The 21165-nt window shown below is 43.5% G+C and overlaps 1 protein-coding gene across 3 annotated transcripts in view; it reads right to left on the reverse strand.

Annotated features, from left to right (window-relative positions):
* Positions 1-21165, reverse strand: part of SLCO3A1 (solute carrier organic anion transporter family member 3A1) — a 316038-nt gene that overhangs the window by 234794 nt on the left and 60079 nt on the right. For all 3 annotated transcript variants that reach the window (XM_007990478.3, XM_007990477.3, XM_007990479.3), the window contains exon 2: positions 17714-18179. In XM_007990478.3, the coding sequence (XP_007988669.1) occupies positions 17714-18179 (466 nt within the window). The remainder of the gene's footprint in view (positions 1-17713; positions 18180-21165) is intronic.

Here is a 21165-nt window from a genome sequence, read left to right on the forward strand (position 1 = left end):
TGTCAATGAGTAATAAAGTCCTTTGTCTCTGATCCAGGAGTCTCATGTCTTCTATGCATCCATGAAATAATAGGCTAAGTTTTTAGCTTATAGTTAGGTAAAAATCAAAGCCTAGACTCAACAACAAGCTGAAAGAAAAGCCAGTACCATCAGAAAAAGTAATAATCCTTGGGACAGGCCACATGAGTATTTAGACCTTTAACATAACCATCCTGGGGTTGTAATTTGCTGACTCATAAAAATCAGAAAATTAGCCTGGGCGACAGAGTGAGACTCTGTCTCAAAAAAAAAAAAAAAAAAAAAAAAAATCAGAAAATTAAACTCTGGCAATTCTGAAGCAGTGTAATGTGGCATTTAACAGCAGATAACTGTATGCAAATTCAAGTTCTGCTACTTACTAGCTCTGAGACCTTGGGCAAGTTACCTAACCTCTCTGTGCCTCAGTTTCCTCACCTACAGAATGAGGATAATAATAGTACATACCCCCAGAAGATTACTGTTGTTACAAGAATGAATTACTTTACGTAATGCACTGAAAACAGTGTGTAGCACAGAATGTCTATTTTATGCAAACCACTGAAAACAGTGTGTAGCACAGAGTGCCACGTTTGCTATTATTAACAGCTCTAAAAATTCAATGATTCTTTGTCTCTATATACTGCTAGTTATCCTGATCCTCTATATACTGCAATATTCTCTGATTTTTAGTGTGGAGAAACTGTATATAGTAAACTATATTTTATTACAAAAAAAGGGAGTTAGTAATATATAAATGTATTTGGTCATATTTTTAAAACAGAAAGATAAAATCCAAAAACAAAGAAAAACTGATTACTTCTAAGGTAAGAAACAGAATAGAAATGACAGGCTTAGAAGCTAGAATTCTCAGAATATTCTTGGTTTGTAGATTTGAGTTTGAAGCCCTGTAAATAGCTTACATAATTACATATTTTTGGAAAAGCAATCTATAAAAATCAAAAGCAAAATGAAGCGAACTTAATTGTTCACTGAATTAGAGTCATAACTGCACAGAGAGAAGCCATTTTCCATTACTTTAAAACACAGTAATTTCAGTGTGTATTCCTAACAGGATATACCTTAAGGAGAAAAATAACTGAAAAAAAATCTTAAATTTTAAATTGTTTTTAGTAATTGTGGAGGATTTTTCCTCGTTTTCTCATTCCAGTTCTAACTCAGGATAACAAAACAGTTGAAATGGGGAAGATTCTCTTAGTAGAAGTAATCAAAGGAGTAATGATGGAATTTAAATATCATCCCCAAGGCTATGGCCAAGCATAGCTATTAACACTATAGAAAGCTACATGTGTCCCAAGATGGAAGTACATATCATCATCATCATCATCATCATCATCGTCACCGATTAAGTACCTCTTGCCCCCAAGAAATGAAACCTCAATCTGATAAAGTCTCTACATGTAACGACCATGAGAATGGGATTGTGATTATGTTTAGAAATAACTTTTAGAAATAACTGCAAATAGGCCTGGCACGGTGGCTCATGCCTGTAATCCCAGCACTTTGGGAGGCCAAGGCAGGTGGATCACCTGAAACCAGCCTGGCCAACATGGTGAAACCTCGTCTCTACTAAAATTACAACAATTAGCTGGGTGTGGTGGCACATGCCTGTAATCCCAGCAGCTCAGGAGGCTGAGGCAGGAGAACTGCATGAACCTGGGAGGCAGAGGTTGCTGTGAGCCGAGAGCACACCACTGCACTCCAGCCTGGGCAATAGAGTGAGACCCTGTCTAAAACAAAAAACAAAACAAAACAAAAACGCTGCACATAAAATGGTATATCTAAAATTTGCTTCAAAATAATCACGGAGAAGGGAGACCAGGTAGGGGTAGAGATAAAACAAGAAAGGCAATGTGCTGATAATTACTGGACAATGGGCACACAGGGATTCATTCAACTATCCTTTTAAATTTTGAATATGTTTTAAGTTTTCCATAATGGAAAAAAAATCAATTATTCTGTGAAATCTCAATTTGAGGCCAGATTTGATCAGTGAACATTATATTCAAGTCTTATCACTGACATACTAGGAGTTACGACTTTGCACAAGTTACTAATTCTGCTAAGCCTCAGTTTCCTATTGAGGAAAAATAGCCATTATAAAGATGAAGTGAACAATCATAAAGGCAACAGTGAGCTCAGTGCCTTGCAGACGATACACACTCTCTCAATGGAGCTTCCTACCAGCCAAAGCTAAGACAGTCATCACTGCAAACCACAAATTACTGAACCTAATCTTCCACCCTGATTTTACACTAAAAGTCTGTTCCTTGATTTTACACTAAAAGTCTGTTTAATGCTCACATCACTTGCCTGAAAATCTCCACCAACAGTGATTTCTTAAAAGAACATGCTTGGCTTTTGTGTGATGAATAGCAATCTCTATTTTTTCCCTTCATCTACTCCTGTGTGTGTGTGTTTCCACACTGAAGACACAACCCAGGCCGGGCGTGGTGGTTCACTCCTATAATTCCAGCACTTTGGAAGGCCAAGGCAGGTGCTTCACCTGAGGTCAAGAGTTGGAAACCAGCCTGACCAATATGGTGAAACCCCAACTCTACCCAAAATACAAAAATTAGCCAGACACAGTGGCACGTGCCTGTAGTCCCAGCTATTTGGGAGGCTGAGACAGGGGAACTGCTTGAACCTGGGAGGCAGAGGTTACAGTGAGCAAAGATGGAACCATTGCACTCCAGCCTTGGTGACAGAGTGAGACTCTGTCTCAAAGAAAAATACAACCCAGCAGAAGAAGCAGGGCTTGCCCATTCACAGAGGAAGAGGAGGAGGGGCGCCCTGACAGCAGAGGATGCCACTGGCCCCTCTCCCCAGCTGCGAACCTTGGCAAATTCTGAAAATGCTTCTCCTAGCTATATCCAGATGGCCAGTTCAGAGACATCGCCTTCCTTTCTGAGGCTGTGAGAGGCTTTGTCATGTTATTTCTTTGCCTGTGTAATGCATCGCATCAGGGAGCAGCATTTGACACCTATGAAAAATCGAGTTTACTTGGGTCCTTGCTTTAAGAACATGCAGAATATTGTTTCTTTTCTCTAACAGCAAGTATGGTTTGGAAGCCTGTCTCTTTGCAAGGAACTGGTCATTATTCACACTTGTAAAATATTCCTGAGCACATTTGGTCAATATTTTCCAGCTCCACATCTATAAATGCATACGTATCAGTCTGATGTTTCATTTTGCCCTTCCTGTTTCAAACTGTTGGCTTTTGCATGGCAGTTGCTGGTACAGTTTGCTGTGAAGCAGGAAAAGACAGTAGTCGAGAACATCGTGAGAAGTAAGAACCCCATGGACTCAAATCCCTAAGCTGTCCCTTTACTCAAACTCTTTGCATCTGGATTTCCTCCCATAAAGTGCGGCAAATAAAAACTAACTCAGGGTTGTTTTGAGAATTACACCAGATAATATATGTCAAGAACTTAGCCCAGTCTTTGGCACACAATAAGTGCTTAATAAACATTGGGTGATTTTATTATTACTCCTACAGACAGAAGCTACGTCTGATTCATCCATAGATCCCTAGCACCTTGTACAGGGACTGACACATGGTAAGTCATTAATTAATATGTGCTGAATGAATGAATAAAATGTAGACAATTAAATTTAACACTTCTGTTAAAATGGAGTCAGGTTAAGTGTCTCAGATATACAATACTATAATCTCACCATATGTATTATATTAATACACATAACCGTATAGTTATTACTCACTGGACACATAACAAAATAAAATTAAATCCCATGCAGAGCTCTTGGAACCTTTGTAATATAGGTTCCAGAACAATGCACATCTCTCTAGGTTCATCAAGTTCACAGCCTGCTTTGGAACGGTGGCAACGTGAAGGACAACTTGGAGACAGGTTGGATTGGGCACAGTGAAACTCATCAGAGGTAGATGCAGTGGTCCAGGTGAGCGGTGCTGAGAGCTGGCCTGTGGCAGGGAGGGGATGAGTAGAGGAGGCTGGGGGCCAGACATATGAGAGGTGCAGAAGGCCTGATCCATGAGAGGCTGTAACTTTTAAATGCAGGACAAGAGAGAGGAGGACAAGGCTGGTCAATGATAAGGCAAACCTGGGAGATGAATTATGGATTTACTGAGTTTAACACATCTTAGGATACCCAGATGGAGATATACTTTTATAAAGCACACACCTTAGGATACCCAGATGGAGATATACTTTTATAAAGCTGAAAATACATGGCACACCCATGTTCACAGCAGCATTCTTCACAATAGCCAAGAGGTGCAAACAATCCAAATGTCCATTCATAGATGAATGAACAAACAAAGTGTGGTTTAAGCATAGAGTGGAATATTTGGTATATAATATACATAGGAAGGAAATTCTAACCCAATGCTGCAACATGGATGAACCTTTACAGCATCCTGCTAAGTGAAATAAACCAGTCACAAAAGACAGATACTCTAAGATCTTATCTGAGGTACTTAGAGTGGTTAAATTCACAGAGACAGAAAGTGGAATGGTGGTTGTCAGGGCCTGGAGAGGGGGTGGAATGGGAGTTGTTGTTTAATAGGTAATTTCAATTTTGCAAGATGAAAATGTTCTGGACATCTGTTGCACAACAATGTGAATATGCTTAACACTACCAAACTGTACAGCTAAAAATGGTTAGGATGGTGACCTTTATGTATATTTTACCACAATTTACAACTTTTTTAATTAAAAAAAGACTGGAATATGAATCTGGCATCATAAGCTGCAGGAGCTGAGTCTCCCAACTTTGCACCAATGCTCCAACATGGAACACGTGGTCCCTCACCCAATTTAATCTCCAGACCCTCTCTCAACTCCCCCAGACGGACCAGTAAGAGACTGTCATTTTTTCTGAAGGTCACTAAAAAGCTATCTCAATGACTTCAAGAAAATGTGGCTTCAGGACATAGAGTTGGAAGGCAGTTCAGTCACTTGGACATCAAGTCCTTGAGGATGTCTTAAGGAGGCCTGCCTTTGCTACTCCCAATCCATCCATCGTGTAACCACCTTCTTCCACAAACACAGTTCATGTATGTGGACATGCCACTCTTGAAGGTCTTTAGAACACCACAGAGCTCAATAACTGCCAATGCTCATTACTTCCCCGTGATGAAAGGTCTTGGGAATTATGTAATCTCTACTTCTTGTTCTTCCTCATGTATTCATCCACAATCCATGAAGTCTTTCTTGCCCTACCTTCTTACCATTCTTGTCTCAGCTGGAGTCTAGTATGTTTTAAAAATCACTCCTGACTCGCTCAGAAAAGCAAGTCAGCTTCATCAAGTCTGGGAGTGAAACACTCAAGTCTAAGTTGCATAAGTGCAGTGAATGTATACCAATTAAATGCTGCCAGGCCTAAAATGTAAACAAAACCGTCTGGTGAGTGAGCTTCTCTCACTTTACTACAAGGAGATTTTGAAAACAACTCACATGATTTTTTTGTGGGAGCAATGCTTTATCTGATGAGAGTTTTTAAAATTCCCACAGAACTAGACCCTGAATACCCCAGACCCATCAGACTTTTCCTGGCCTAGAAACACCTCACCATTTCATACTTTACTGCTAAAATGACAAAGCACTGCAGGTGGGTACTATACTGAGAAAGAGCTGTATACCTATTTAGGTAGTTGGGTTGAGTCACCTTTCATGCTTAGTGTGACATGCTTGGGGTCCCATATTATCCTGGTGTGGATGTAACCATACCTGGGGATGGTGGAGGGGTAGCATACGATAGGAAAGACAAGGCCCTTGGGATAATGGAGACCAGACCGGGATTGTAGCTTGGGCCTTGCCACTCACTAACTATGCGACCCTGAACAAGTTGCTTAAGCCCCATGAGTTTCACCTCCTGTATCTATACAGTAAGAATAACAGCCTCCATCTCCTTGGGCTTTATGAAGAGGGAGTGAGAAAGTATATGCAAAATACTGGTTGTCTGTATGTCATACAGTTATGACCCCAAAACTGGGAGCTAGTGTATTCAGTGTTATTATGGTCACTATTCAAACTCACCTGTACTTAATGCACTTGTCTAAATAAGCAGACAGCTGTTAAACTTTCTTTATGATAGTAATGAATCCTAGTATTAAACACACAACCAGTAACAAGGCCGATATTAAAAAAATAAAATAAAAGCACCAATGTGGGAGACACTTTCCTCTGTGTACTGCCTAATGGCCTTTTTATCTTGTCTTGGCACCAGAATCACAGGTATTAGCATGTTCTTCAATCAATATGGTAGATTTACCTTGATGAAGAGAAGGCTCTTTGCCCCATGATACAAATGTATATAGTCTGGGGCCAGGGTTGGTGAAATCATTTAGATCTAATAATAGACACCACCAGGTTTCAAAAGGTTCCAGTGTCCATACACAATTTTAGATTCTATTAGATCCTTGCTGTGTTAATGAGACCTCTTGCTGGGAATCCAAATTCCCTTTGTAAACTCCATTAACAACCCACAAGGCAGGTGGGCAAACGTGAATGTTTTTATGGTAACAGCGTCTTGCCCAGAAAGGGAAGCAGTGAGAAATCACACCCATTGGCCCCACTTGCTTGGAACATTACAGAGAGAAAGGGAGAAAAGTATCTTTCCTTGGAGAGACATCAGAATGAGTTCAACGCCAATCCTCCCTCAGTCCCCCGACACCTGAAATAGGAGGCCGTGGTATAAAATAGAAGGTTTCTCAAATGTACCAACTATCCCAAAAAAGGTTTGCCAATAAAAAGTTTGCCCAGTTCATTTGTGTCCCCAGAATTGTTTAGTCCCTCACAACTTTCTGCCTTTGTTTTTCATTGCCCCAACAGTGAGTCTTTTTCTTAGTTAGAACACATGGAAAATTTTGACTTTGAGAGTTCAGATTCTATTAATGATCCAAGTGCTGTTTTAAAATGTTTTTGAACTAAAAAAAAAGAAAAAAAAAGTTTGATTTTCCTATCTGTGCATCAGTTCAAACCAGCACAGAAAATCTGCTGAATATTACCCAAAACACCCACGGTTAGGCTGAAAGAAGGGATGGAAAATTTCAGCCCCAGAGGAATTTTCGGGGGAGTGGAGGGCTGAGGGGTGTCTCCAATGCTGCTGAGAATGCATTCTGACTTTTTACCACAGTTGCCTAAGTGATGCTTAAATGCTTCCTGTTGTAAGTGCAGTGGCTCCCCAGGGAGCAAAACAAGCTAAGAGCTGAACAGTGAACAACATTCCAGTCTCTAAATGCCATCTGTCACTCCATACAGCCTATCTCACCCTCAACTAGCTAGACTTATCTCACCCCAAGATGACTGTCACCAAAGTCTAACATTAGCACTTTATATGGTTTTAACCTTCTGTGGGTCATGAACCTCGTTCAATCCAGTGAAAGCTTTCCTCCCAGGGTACACATACACATAAATCTCCACATAATTCGAAAAAGGTATGGCCCCGACTCCTGCAAAGCATATCCAAGAACCTTTAGCTTCAAGGAGCCAACAATGACTCCTGACATTCTTAAGCCAAATTCTTGAATCTGAGTGCTAAAGAAATACACCTCAATTTTGATGAGTGTCCACTAGCCACACAAGGCTTTGGTATCTTCATATTTGTCTATTATGTGAGCTAAAATAAGCATGCGTGCACACACACACACACACACACACACACACACACACACGGCTTGGCAGGAATGAAATGGCAAAGCCACGCTGGGAATGGAACATATTCATTTATTTAGCTTATTCATTCCTGACAATATGCAGTCATTTGAGGGAGTTAAGGTAGCTCTGGCAACTGCAGTCAAGTAAAAGAGCCAGGGTTGGTTATAGTTTTTCCATTCAATAAACAGAACCATTGAATAAACTGAGCATGCTCAACATGCTCCTGCCCACATAGGCAATGTGCTATTAAACACTTACTGCTCCTGCACAAAGCCTGCCAACAGGTTATTTTTAAAATACTTTTGTTTGTTTTTGATAGGTAGGGAGAAAGGTGGAGAGGGGACATTCCTTTTGGCTTCTAAGTTCCGTAACTTCAATGCCTCTGAAATAATGAAATGAAGTGCTAAGCCAACACTTTCAAGCTAGCCCCTTTCATTTTATGCATAGGGTCAGGGGTTCTTCAGAGTCTCATGAGTGGTTATCTTTGTACTGTGAAAGAACTAGCACTTCGAGCAGAGAACAACTGCCTTACCGGAGTTTCCCTGGACTCTATCCCTATTCAAAGATGCTTGGTTATACCTCAAGGGGGAAGCAATCCAGACCAACTTCTATGACATGACAGGGCACTCAAGCCTGATGAGGCAGAAACCTGGCAGCTGTAGATGTTGGAAAGGATAATTTATGTGTTCAAGTGACTAGGATTCTAAGGGCTAGATGCTAGCTTCAAGCACGGCTGGATCTAGGAAGCCCTTTTGCTCTTCCTTTTCCCTGGTCTACTTTTCTCTGCAGGCAAGTTCATTCATTCTTAGGCAAGTTCTCTGCATGTGGCAGCAATGATGGACACTGGAATCTCTGGGTATTCAGAGTTCTTTCAGTAACAGTCCTACAAGAGAAGGTGGTCCACTTCTCTCACCTCACAGTGGACTCTGAGTGGCCCACTTCTAGGGCCTGTCACTGTAGACTACTGTAGTATGTGTCACAACTGACCATGCCTGGACTGACCACATGGCCACTTCTGCAACCCACAGCAACCACCTAAGATGGGAGAGGTAGCTTCCCAGTGGAAAAAAACAAGGTACTGGACAGACAAAAGCAAATATCCACAAGAGACTCTTCTGTGAGGCATTTTAACACTTAAAAAGTTATCTAGCAATGAAGAACTCACTTCCCACTAAGGAGGAAGACTATGAACCTCAAATCCCAGTGTTAACATAGCAAAACACAATGCTCGACAGAAACCAAACCCTTCATGCCATCTGCTCTCATAGAATGCTTCTTGTAGGTGAAAAGGACAAAAAGAAAATGAAGCCAAGATTATTCTCTCTCAGAAAAGTAAATACTCCTTTAAACTGAAGAGAAACAATATGCATGTTATTAGAGGAAATGTCTCGAAATCTTTTTTAAGAACAATACCTGTGCCGCAGTTGAAAAGCAAATAAGATGGGTGTGCCTTGTCTAGTTAGGTGCAGTAAGGAAGCCGGGGTGAAGAAGTAACTAGCAGTAGTCTTTGACATCCTTCTGGAAGGAAAATTCCCTCACGTGGACCTTCACCTTTCTTTAGGTCATCATGGGTCTCTCTGGTCCTGTTTCCTGCCTATCAAATACTTCAGTGCTATGTTCTAAAGTTTCTTCAAAGATGCTCTTGCACACACAGTAAATATCTGTAGGCCCCAGCCAGCCCCAAATGGTTTGGTTTATGCATCCCAATACTCTCTTTGGGGAACCTTGAACCGTGTTTTTCTTCTTCTGGCCATGTTAAGCTTGGGAAAATGGTTTCATTTCTTTCCAATCCTGGGAATCCCCATCATTGTGAGGCAGTAAGCAAGGTGTCAGTAGGAGCAGGTCCACTCAGCAGTGGTGTTCCCCTCACCCCTGCCAGGTTGTCCTGTGTTTGTGCAAGATCCCCAATCCCCTTCCTCCAAATCCAATACCCCTAACATTCAGAACCACAGCAAAGAACACTTTTTGCTGGCTGTGACATTCACAATGTGTGACAGCTTTCCTTTCTTTTCTTTTTTCGTGTTTTATTTATTTGCAACTCAAAAGATGAATGCAATTTGAAATTCATGGTCTGGAGCAAAGAGCCCACCACGGCAAGCCACTGTGTGTGTTCCAGCTACCATGTGTTCGAGACATGCTAACCAATGTTGACTCACAAAGGGCTTGGAGAAGATTTCAATGAGTTGGCAACTCAATCCTCTTGAAAAATACCGATTTCCAGTCTCTCTTAACAATCAGAAGATCTGGAAACAGTAACTTTGCATTCCCACAGGGCAACAAATGGTGGAGGATGAGGCAAGGACCAGCTCCCCAGGCTCCACACTGTCTGCTTTTCTCATTTGTCAACTGAGCCCTTTCAGCACTTAAGATTGTGATCCCTGAGCAGATGTGGAAGGGGGCTGCAAACCAAGAATGCCAACACCCATAGCCAGCCCAGAGCCTGTCTGCAGGACACTCCCGGCCTCACTCATTTATCTTTTGGAAAAAGTCACCGCAAGGCCACGAGGCTGGCTTTTAGCTCACACTGAATCTATCTGAACTAACCTGAGCTTTTAAAGTTTTCAGCCAACGTGGACAAGGCTAAATAAAGCCACGAAGACATTCATCACCTAAATGCCCAACTAGCAAATTCCAGCATTTCTAGATTGACAAAATAAAATGCAATTATCTAAAAGCAGGTTTATTTATGGTATGGTTTTTAACTAAGCAAAACTATATACCAAGAAAAAAGGCTGGAATAAAATATACCTAACTACTGACAATAATTTTCTGTAGGTATCTGGATTATATATTATTTACATTTTCTTATTACATTTTTGTTTTTCTCAATGTTACTAAAACAAGAATACATTATTTAAAATAAAATTGAGCCAATATGCTTCCAAATTAAGAAGCAACATGCTAGAACCCAGAAAGCCAATCCATACATCACACTGGGGCAATGGCCATACTCTGGGGTGCCTCCAAATTAATACAAACTGGCTCTCCTCCTGCCTGGGGCAACGCTAGCACTTCATGCACTTTGAGATGAGCCACTGGAGGGGGTCTTCAGGAAAAGAAGAGCCCTGCTGGTTTAGGACTGAAGAGGTTGCTATTCTCAGCTCTATAAGATGGATCACATCCCAGGCTGAAAATGAGGTTCCAAGGGCTCTTGTCCAAAGATCTGCTCCTGTGTTTAAACAGGTCAGTCATGTATCCACCTGTGCCTTAATTTCTACATCTGGAAATGGAGATGCTATGACCATAAGGATGAACAGGGCAGCATTTACCGATCCCCACAGTGTACAGGATACCTGACATTCATGCAAAGCCTGGCCAGGTAGACCAGACCATTTTACTGAAAAGGCAAAAGTCTCAGGGCAACTGGAAACTCATCCGAAACCCAGGAGTTGTGGAGGGGCCAGAATTTGAATTTCAAGACTGTTAGGCTCCAGAGCCCACAGAGTCTTGTCCAAAGGTCACCCAGGCAGCAAGCATAACAGCGATGCCATGAACCACAGGGCATGAGTTACGAGTGGCTGTGAATGAATGAGAAACACCTATCAGCCCAGGCAATATGGAAGCACCAGATAAGAGCCACAGGCTGTTTCCTAGCAGGTTGCTAAAAACACACTGGAAATGGCATGTGACCAGCAGCTGGTGAGAGGGAATGGAATAACGCCAAAACAAGTTGACCACTTTTAGAGTGCCATTTATTTTAGAAAAATAAATTAATGAAGGAAACTTCAATATCAATGAAGTTGCAAGAATATAATGAGCAATGCTTGCTCCCACGAGGGATGGCTTTTTAATTATTTTTTCAGATGAACTGCAGTCACAGTATATTTGATTCATACCCGATCCATGTTCTTTGGAGAATTAAAACACATTTTACCCAATGTCGAGTTAAAATAAAAACTCGTCAGAGGCAAAATAACTCTTTGCTCCCAGGGCTCTGAAAGGAAATTGGTTCTCTCTGGTTGCTGGCCGGTATTTGGGGGGCCTTTGTACTAAACAAAAACTTGGCAGATGAAATCTAAGAATTACTCTCTTTGCATCATTAACGGAAACACTGAGGGGTGCACTGCGGTTCACGATAAGTGATTAAAAAAAAGAAAACATGACACATTTTTGTGTTTAATATGTGTGCCTCCTGAGTTGCAGCACTTGTCCTGTGTATTCAGGCAAACAGCAAAAGCTCCCTTCTCAAAGAACCCCTTTCCCCTGGCCAGCTCCCATTCTCTCCAGAACATCCATCCTCAGGAGACTCTGCCAGTCCCTGTCTCTGTGCCGTGTGTGTGTGTGTGTGTGTGTGTGTGCACGTGCGTGCGTGTGTCTGCCTAACATGCACAACTCAAAATTATCTGGTTTCATCTTGATCCCAATCTGCATTCTTAAAACTGCATCATCCACATTTGATACAATTGAACAGAACTATAGACAGACACACAAATGAGCACATATAAAAACTGGAGAAATCTTGGCCAGGCGCAGAGGCTCATGCCTATAATCCCAGCACTTTGGGAGGCCAAGGCAGGTGGAGCACTTGAGGTCAGGAGTTCGAGACCAGCCTGGCCAACATGATGAAACCCTGTCTTTACTAAAAAATACAAAAAAAAGTAACCGGGTGTGGTGGCAGGCACCTATAATCTCAGCTGCTTGGGAGGCTGAGGCACGAGAATCACTTGAACCCAGGAGGCAGAGGCTGCAGTGAGCCAAGATGGCGCCACTGTGCTCCAGCCTGGGTGACAAAGTGAGACTTCGTCTCTACAATGAAAAAAAAAAAATCTGGAGAAATCTGAATAAACTTTATGGATTATAGCAATGTTAATTTCCTGGTTTTGCTATTGTATGGCAGTTACCATGACATCAACGGCAGGGGAAACAGGATGAAGGATACAGGGGACTTTCCTGTATTTTGCCACAACTTGTGATTCTATAATTTTTAAAAGCTATTTAAAAAAAAAAAAAAAACTACATCATCAATTCCTCAAGTACTTAGAGAAAAAAATGACAATACAGTTCCTTACAGAAAACTTTGGGCACAAGAGGCAGGAGTGCAGTCTTAGTTTGGTCCTGATCTCTTTGGTGTCTGTTACAGGCTGAATAGTGTTCCTTCCCCCAAATTCATATATTGAAGCCCTAACCCCCAGAACATCAGCATGTGACTGACTATATTTGGAGACAAGTTCTTTAAAGAGGCAATTAAGGTTAAATGAACTAATATGGGTGGGTCTAAACCAATCTTACTGGTGACCTTGTAAGAGGAGTAAATTGGATACACAGAGAGACACCAGGGATGTGTATGCAGAAGAAAGACCACGTGAGGACACAGAGAAAAGGCAACCATCTGAAATTCAAGGAGAGAGACCGCAGAGGATGCCAACCCTGTGGCACCTTAATCTTAAGACTTCCAGCCTCTAAAACTATAAGAAAATACACTTCTGTCATTTAAGCCACCCAGTCTGTGGTGTTTGCTGAAGGCAGCCCTAGCAAACTAATACAATGCCATATCCCACATCCCCCATTCATCTGGTTTTGTCCTCTGGTAATGAGCTCCCCAGCCCTTGGCATCCCTCTTAAGAAGGAAGTATGGTAGGAAACCCCATCAAGCATAGAGCAAAGGTCTTAGCCTAGAAGAGCCAAGCTTTAGATACCCTCTGCCTACCCATGAAAGGTTAGTGCTCAACTATTTGGGGAGCCATCAAAATATGGAAGAGGGATAGGGATTTTTCATGGTAGATCCAGAGGGCATAACCAGAACACAGGGTATGAGAAGTTGTAAGGTGGCCTATTTCTAACACAACATTTTAAAAAACCTCCTAGTGGCTACTGCAGTTCAAAAACAGAATGAATGGCATGTGAAGGTATGGCACCCACATTACTGGAAAGAGCTGAGCAAAAGATGGAACAGATCAGCTGCTGCTGCCCCAGATGTCGAAGGTCTGATTTGCAGCCATCTCAGCTCAAAGCACTATGAAACAGGGGCACAAGCTCTTTCCAGAACCCAGACGTGAACCTTAGCTAAGACCATCTTCCTCTCTCTCCATCCTACCTCTAACTCTCCATTCTGGCTCTGACACTCATTCTCCATTTCAGTAGCACCTCTCTCCTTGGACTCCAGACACACTGCTGTCTTCCCACCTTCCTGGCTCCTGCAGCAATTTTTATGCCCAGGAGGCTTCGGGCTGTCTCGTGGAATGCCCTGGCTTGTACCTGACTCCTAGGACCAGGCACCACCCTTGAGCTCCCATCCCAGCCTTGTGAGCAGATCCCAGACATACCTGAAATAAGCGTCACTTTTAGATGCACAGCCCAGCCCTATCCAGGCAAGTGAGTTTGGGTAAGTTACTCAACCTCTCAGAATCACACTTTACCATCTGCTTTGTTTAAAACAGCAAAAATTTTAAAAATCCATGTCCAACTATAGAAAGTATTAAATATTATCATATATATTCAGAAGGGAATATTATATATGCAGCAATAATGTCATAGAATATTTAGTAACAAGGAAATTCTCATGAAATATTAAGAGAAATGAAATTACAAAATATCATTTATCATGAACATACTTTCATAGAAAAGCATACTAATGCAGAAAAGAGAATGGAATTATGTACACCATAAAGCTACAAGTAAATATTCTCTAATTATTCTTTTTCTACATATTCAAAATTGTAAACAGTGAACATGTAATGCTTTTTAACTAGGAATAAAGTTATTTAGAAATCTTTTTACTACTCCCATTTCACCGTTTCCTCCTTGGAAAAAAAAGGGGGGGCAACCTAATGAAAGAGCACAGTAAGTCCATTACATCATCCTACTTACACTTTCATAAAAAGCAAATACGACTTGTGTTTTGAACTTAGAGAAACAGAAGGACAGCTAAGAAAACTGGGTTAATGGAAGGTCACAACATGGAGCTAGAGGCATGACTAGACTCCCAAAGAATGGATTCTCGGACCTCAGTAGGGGCCCCATGGTCTCCACTGCCACCATGCCCATGCAGTCACTCTAAGAACAAAGAGTGCCACGTGCCACCCACGGGTCACTATCTGGCTGGACTGTGAGGCTGGGTGCCACATGATGCCGCAGTGAAAGCCTGCCAGCAGAGCTGAGTCCCCATTCATCCAGTTTTGTCCCCTGGTAATGAGTTCCCTTGGCTCCCTCCCACAATGGAAAGGACTGGCTGAAGAATGGTGCCAGCCAGAGGAGCCCCTTGTGAATAGCCCATCCAGGAATCCAGGAGTCTGGCAGCGGCTCAGCCACAAGAGGTCAAAGCAAGTAAGTCATTTCACTGGAAAATATCAGCTTGATTCAGGATGGAATGCTTCACTTTGCCCTGGGTTGTAGTGGAAGCTATGACACAGCCACCAATGTACAAACAGCACCCATCTAGTGACCCACGATGTGGGCAACCCAGGGGCAGGTATCATCACCACTGATCTGCAGCCTGAGCTGTGCATGTTGATCATTCTCTTCCCTGCTGACACCCACAGGAAAGGCTCAGCTCAAGAACAAGCTGGTGTTTTACACATGCCATATTTAGAATCCTTTCAATCTTCACTATGGTATTACAATTTAGGCATATGATCAGACAGCTGGTTGTGGGCCCCTCTCTAGACCAGCTCTGCAGGAGCTGGAACCAGGGGTACACATGTTATTCCTCCCCTATGGATACACATTTACACCTAGGGTCCCAGCATCAGTCCCTTGAGACTTTCCTCCTCTTCAGGGAGTTAAGAGACCAGAATTTTATATCAATACTGTTCAGTGGGCTACCCCAAATACTCTGAAGTAAAGTTAAGTGGCTTCAGGAACTAGTGCCATATTAGAGGAGATACACTTTGAAATATTCTCACTACCACAAACACTTTTTTTATAGCTCATACAATAAATAAATGAACCAGTTATGCTCTGCATATGCTATGACCTTAAATTATACCTGGAGATAAACCATGTATGGAATAAAAGGCCACCTATTGAGGTCAATCTATGCAAAAGATTTCTCCTCTCCTGATCCCTATAAACACAAACTCATGAAACCAGTGCAGAGACACAGAACTATCATCTCCACGGCATGGGCTACGATGTTTTGGAATCTGGCCATATGTAAAAGAGCCACCAAGATGTTCATACGTCATGCAAAGAAACACTCCCCAAATGCAGACTTATCATAGAGGAATGGGGTGACCAAATAGAAATTTGGCTGAATAGTTCTTCCTACCAAAGACTCAATGCAAATCCCATAGACAAGGCCTCAGAATTCAAGAAGACCTCCTGCCTCAAATGATCAGCCCTACAGTCCATGCGTCCACCTCCCACACCCCTATGTCCCAAACCAAAGTGCTTCCTCACCATAAAGCTTTTGGCACATTCAAACCAACCCTCACCCAGTGTAGGGAAATAGCACAACTTAACTCATCAGGAGACACTTCCAGAAGAGGGTTCGGCGACTATGGCTGGAAGCCCTAGGCAGAAGTGATACAGCACTGTTGGGACTTCAGAGGTGACTCTGGGGAGAAATTTTTCTAGTTGATTCTAAGAGCAGAGACAACAACTCAGGTTTTCACTCCCCATTTCATTCCCTGTGCTCTGATGGATCTACTTCCTGTTATTTCTACCAGAAACCCACTCTCCCAGAGGCCTAGGGTGACATCAGTCAAGTCAGAGGGTGGACCTCAGGAGACTTTTGTGGCTACATGCTGTAGTCCATGATCTGGTGTGCAAAAAACTCACATGGAGCGGCTTTCACTCAAGCTTTAAGGCAACGAAAGAAAAACGATTACCTTAGTTCCCTTCCTCCACCATACCCAAATGGAAACCCCTAACCATCTCTGGCCTGAGCCGTTTTCTTTTCCACTTTGTTCCATAGGTAGGTGGTGACTAGGCACACTGGTGCTCCATCCTCTGAATGGAGACGCACATTCCTTCCACCTTTCCTGCCCAGAGCCTGTTCACAGCCAGTCAGAACATCTGTGTGCAACATACATGTTCAGTAAATGCATCTACTCCAAAGCTAGGCCAGAAAGACACAGAGAAAAATCCGCATTCCAGTGTATCCTGCTTCCAAACCGTCCTATCTCAGCAAGCTTGAAGCTTGGCAGTTAGGAACCTTTATGTCAAATCCAGTTCAAATTCTATTTTCACTTATACCTCCATAATATAATTAACTTTCTACCTCAAGGCACATTGCTTTTGGGAGGCAAAAAGCTTCCCTGGGTAGAGGTAATTTTTTCAAAGCTTAGCACTCAGTGACTGAGGATGTGTCAGAAAAATCCAGCAGCTGACAGGAGACAAAATTATACTTTGTAAACAAGGGATAGAGATGCTGGGCTGGCCAGCTCTCACCTCACACGCAGCCATCCAACAGAACCCACCACAGAGACTGAAAACACCGCCCGCCACATAATAAATAACTTGCCACTCAGATGATTCTTAACCCCCACCCACAAGTGGTTTCCATCCTTCCAGTATAAAACATCGGAAACTGACAGTGAAAAATAACTTTTCAAAACACAAATACCTTATTTCTCTCTAAATACCCAATTCCCATGCATACTTCCGTTATTGAAAAAATTACCGGAAGTCACCAACTTTGAATGATGCCAAATGCTGGCAAAGCCATCACCTCTCCTTTTGAGCTGCAATAGGACAATCACCAGGACATCATTTTGATTCTTCAAAGCTGCAGTTTCCAATGTGTAGACCCCAAGTATACATTGGTGGCTAACATCAGAAGGCCCAAAGTCCACATACACGCCCAAAAAGAAGAGAGAAACATACAACTCCTCCCGGTCATGTTTTCCCACTGAATCAGTTAGTGGTCTAGTCCCTTGGAGCTCAAATTCGGCTGCTCATGAGAATCACCTGGGAACTTTTAAAAACGTCTCAATGCCCAGGTTGCAACCCCAGGCATAAGTATTTTTCAAGAACACCAGGTGTGCAGCCAAGTCTGAGAATCAGTACAACGGCAAAATCAAAGTCCACCAGGCCACCCTTTTATCCACCGTCAACACACCCCGGTCTCTTGCTAACACGGCTGGGGCAGCTCCTACCTATATAGAGCGAGGAGTCCTTCCTCCGCACGTGGTCGTCGATGTAGGAGACGCCCAGGGGCTGCACTGGGGTAGCACCGATGCCCAGGAGCACCTGGGCCCCAATGAGCAGCAAGTACATCATGTTAGTAGCCGTCCGGTTGCGGCAGATGAGGTCGGGGTCGGGCCCCTCGTCGCTGCCCGAGCCATTGGCGGCGCAGACATCGCGGCCCTCGGCACCCCAGCGGATCTCGCCTGCCTCGTACTTGTACTGGTGGGTCAGGAACTCTGGCAGCGCCGACAGCAGCGCGCCCAGCGCCATGACGATGCCGCCGCAGCCGATTAGGCGCGGCCGATGCCCGCGCGCCCCGAAGTAGCTCACGAAGAGGATGAGCGCCAGGTTCCCGATCTCGAAGCTGCTGGCGATCACACCCACGTCAGCGCTCTGCAGGTTGAACCTACGCTCCAGGGTGGTCAGGACGCTCACCTGAAGGGGGCAAGAAGAAATGTCAGAGACAATCCAAGGAGATGCCCAGGAGGCCTCTCCTTCCCGCCTGACAGTGCGCTCTGTCCTTCCCCCGGGACCCTCCCACCTGGCCTCCTGTGCCAGGTGCAAAAAGGCAGCTGTGTAAATGCCTTTTAACCTGACGAATCAGAAAGACGTTTATTTAGTATCATAACCCTAATTCAACGGTTAACGAATTCACTTTCCCAGTAGCAAAAATGTTTTTTTCTGGCACCTGTTTCCATCCTGAAAGCGTCTTCCCTCTTCCGGAAACACTGCTTTCCCCACCCCCACAAACCTCCACCACAGACCGCCCATGAAGTCCTATAAAAGTCCTGAAGTCCGCAGTTTGTACACAATCCCAAATATATACTAGGGATAAAGTCCATGCCAGGAAGACAGAGGAACCAGGGGATTTTCCGCAGGAGGCTAGCAAAGCCTGTTCCCCATCTCAAAATAAAAACAAACTTAACAAAACCTAAGTGGCAAAATGGACAAGCTAAATTAGCCCAGTGGGGTATTCATTTGCTCTTTGCTTCCTTCTGGAAATTTCCAAACAGTGTACATTTCCCTAGAGGCCATCAGGTAAATACACCCCTGACTGTTCTAAGCACTATGACTCTGCCAACTGCCCTCCAACTGATTATGATTTCCCCGTTTTTTGTATTCTTGTCTGCCCTACATTTGTTAAACAAATATATACCGAACATCTGCTGCTTGCCAGGCAATGCCCTAGACACAAGAGAAAAGTGATGGAGAGAGGATACCTGGTCTGAAGAAGCCATCTAGCAAGAAGGTAAACATGTACCTAAGAATAACACAAAGGGACTGGAGATGAGATGTGTGATGCAAACCTCACACTAAGGGGGCCACGATGAGATGCACTCTTATAGGGCTTCTTGAAGTGTAAGAAAATGAGATGGCTACTCTCTCCTGTTGTGTGCAAATTCCATGCAGGGTGCTATGAGCAAGACAAGAGTCCTTGTCATGGGAGATCTAACAGCTGAATGATGTCCTTGCTGAGCAGGGAAGAACACTTCAGGCAAAAGGAACAGCATGAGCCAAAGATGGGTGGCATGATTTCATCATGGAAGAGAAAATAGTTGGGGCCGGGAGCAGTGGCTCACACCCGTAATCCCAACACTTTGGGAGGCCAAGGTGGGCAGGTCACCTGAGGCCAGGAGTTCGAGACCAGCCTAGCCAACATCGCAAAATCCCTTCTCTACTAAAAATACACAATTTAGCAAGGCGTGGTGGTGCATACCTATAATCCCAGCTACTCAGGAGGCTGAGGCAGGAGAATCGCTTGAACCCGGGAGGCGGAGGGTGCAGTGAGCTGAGATCGCGCCACTGCACTCCAGTTTGCGCAATAGAGCAAGACCTTGCTTAAAAAAAAAAGAAAGGAAGGAAGGAAGGAAGAAAATAGCTGGAAAGGTGGGGTGAGGACAGACTGTAAGGAGCCACAAATGCCACGGGGTGAATTTAGACAATCCCGAGCAATTAAGTAGATAGAATGCAGATGGTGGAGGGAGGAAAACCTGGTTTGAATCCCTGTTGTTATTTCCTTAGCTCTGTGTCCTCAGTCATGTTATTCAAACTCTCCCAGCCTGGATTCTATGAAACAGGAATCATAGTATCTACTCAGCAGGAGGGATGTGAAGATTAGAAATAATGGATGAAAAGTCTGTTAGCAAAGAGCAGCCTCTCCCTTCCTACATGACAGGAATACATGGAGAGACGCAGCAAAACAGAGGCTCTGGGGCCAGACCACCTGGGTCCATTCCGACTCTGGCTAACCTTGGCCAAGTTACTTTGCGCGTTAGTTTCCCCATCTATAAAAGGGCGACAAGAGTGCTACCTCACAGAGCTGGTGTCAGGAGTCAACAACACATACATGTTAATGCTAGGGAAGGGTCAGTTATAACCATTATCATTATCATCATTTATCTGTGAGCACTGGAGAACAGCAAAGGTTTAATAGTGTGAGGGTCACACCAGGTGTGGTGAATGGAGGATGGAAGAATGCCAGCAGAGAAGACACCTGGGCCATATTGAGAGCGGGGAGAAGAAAAGGCCACATCAACACAGTGGCAATGGAAATGAACAGGAAAAGATGGAAGGAGCATTTTAGGGCAGAGTTCTATTTCAGGGAGAATGAGCTGGATCTGCTCACCAACTGGGTGTGTCTGCTAAGGAAAGGTCAAAAAGGAGAGTCATATGGATCTAACCTTCCTCCAAATCTACAAATATGGACACTGTTGTAAACATCCAAGCATATACAACCTCTCTGCAGTGTCCAGATACATGTATCTATGCACATACAAACACACGCCTGTGCTAATTAGCATGCCTCTATTCAATTTCCCTTTACTAAAAAAAAGCTATAGCCAGGTGATTCCTCTTAGCCTCATTTTGAAACCCACATATTTAAACAAACTCCTTGAGCCTCGTGGTTCTCAATCCTACCTGCAGATTGGAGGCACTTAGGGAGCGCTAAGAATTTCAAAGGCCTGGTCCTACCCAGGAGGTTCTGACCCAACTCGTCTGGGGAGCGGCCTGGGGGCCCTAGGATGTTTTCAAAGCTCCCAGGTGATTCTAATGGCAGTGAGCAGCATGGGGGTAAGGCCATGACACCCGTTATTGGGGGTCTCTCTTTCAGCCCTAGCCTTGGGCAAGCTCTGCAGAGCAGGGTTATGACATTTATGACACCCTCTACCTCTGGCATTCTGATCCCAACTCCTATTTCCATTGTGCTTTCTAGCCAAGTCAAGGCCAACTTGCAAATCACTCAGCCCTAGTTATGTGATTAGATTGTCACTTTTAAAACACCAGGTATTTGCTGCTGTTGAGAAACGAAGTTTAGCTAGTCCTGGCCTCATTCAAATGGCTTTCAAATACTCCCAAAGAAGTTCTAAAGGGCCTGGGCAAGTAAAAACAAATTCATTTATTTCCTTTGCAACACAAACAT

Source organism: Chlorocebus sabaeus, chromosome 29 (genome assembly GCF_047675955.1).
Source record: "Chlorocebus sabaeus isolate Y175 chromosome 29, mChlSab1.0.hap1, whole genome shotgun sequence".
Taxonomy (NCBI): Eukaryota; Metazoa; Chordata; class Mammalia; order Primates; family Cercopithecidae; genus Chlorocebus; species Chlorocebus sabaeus.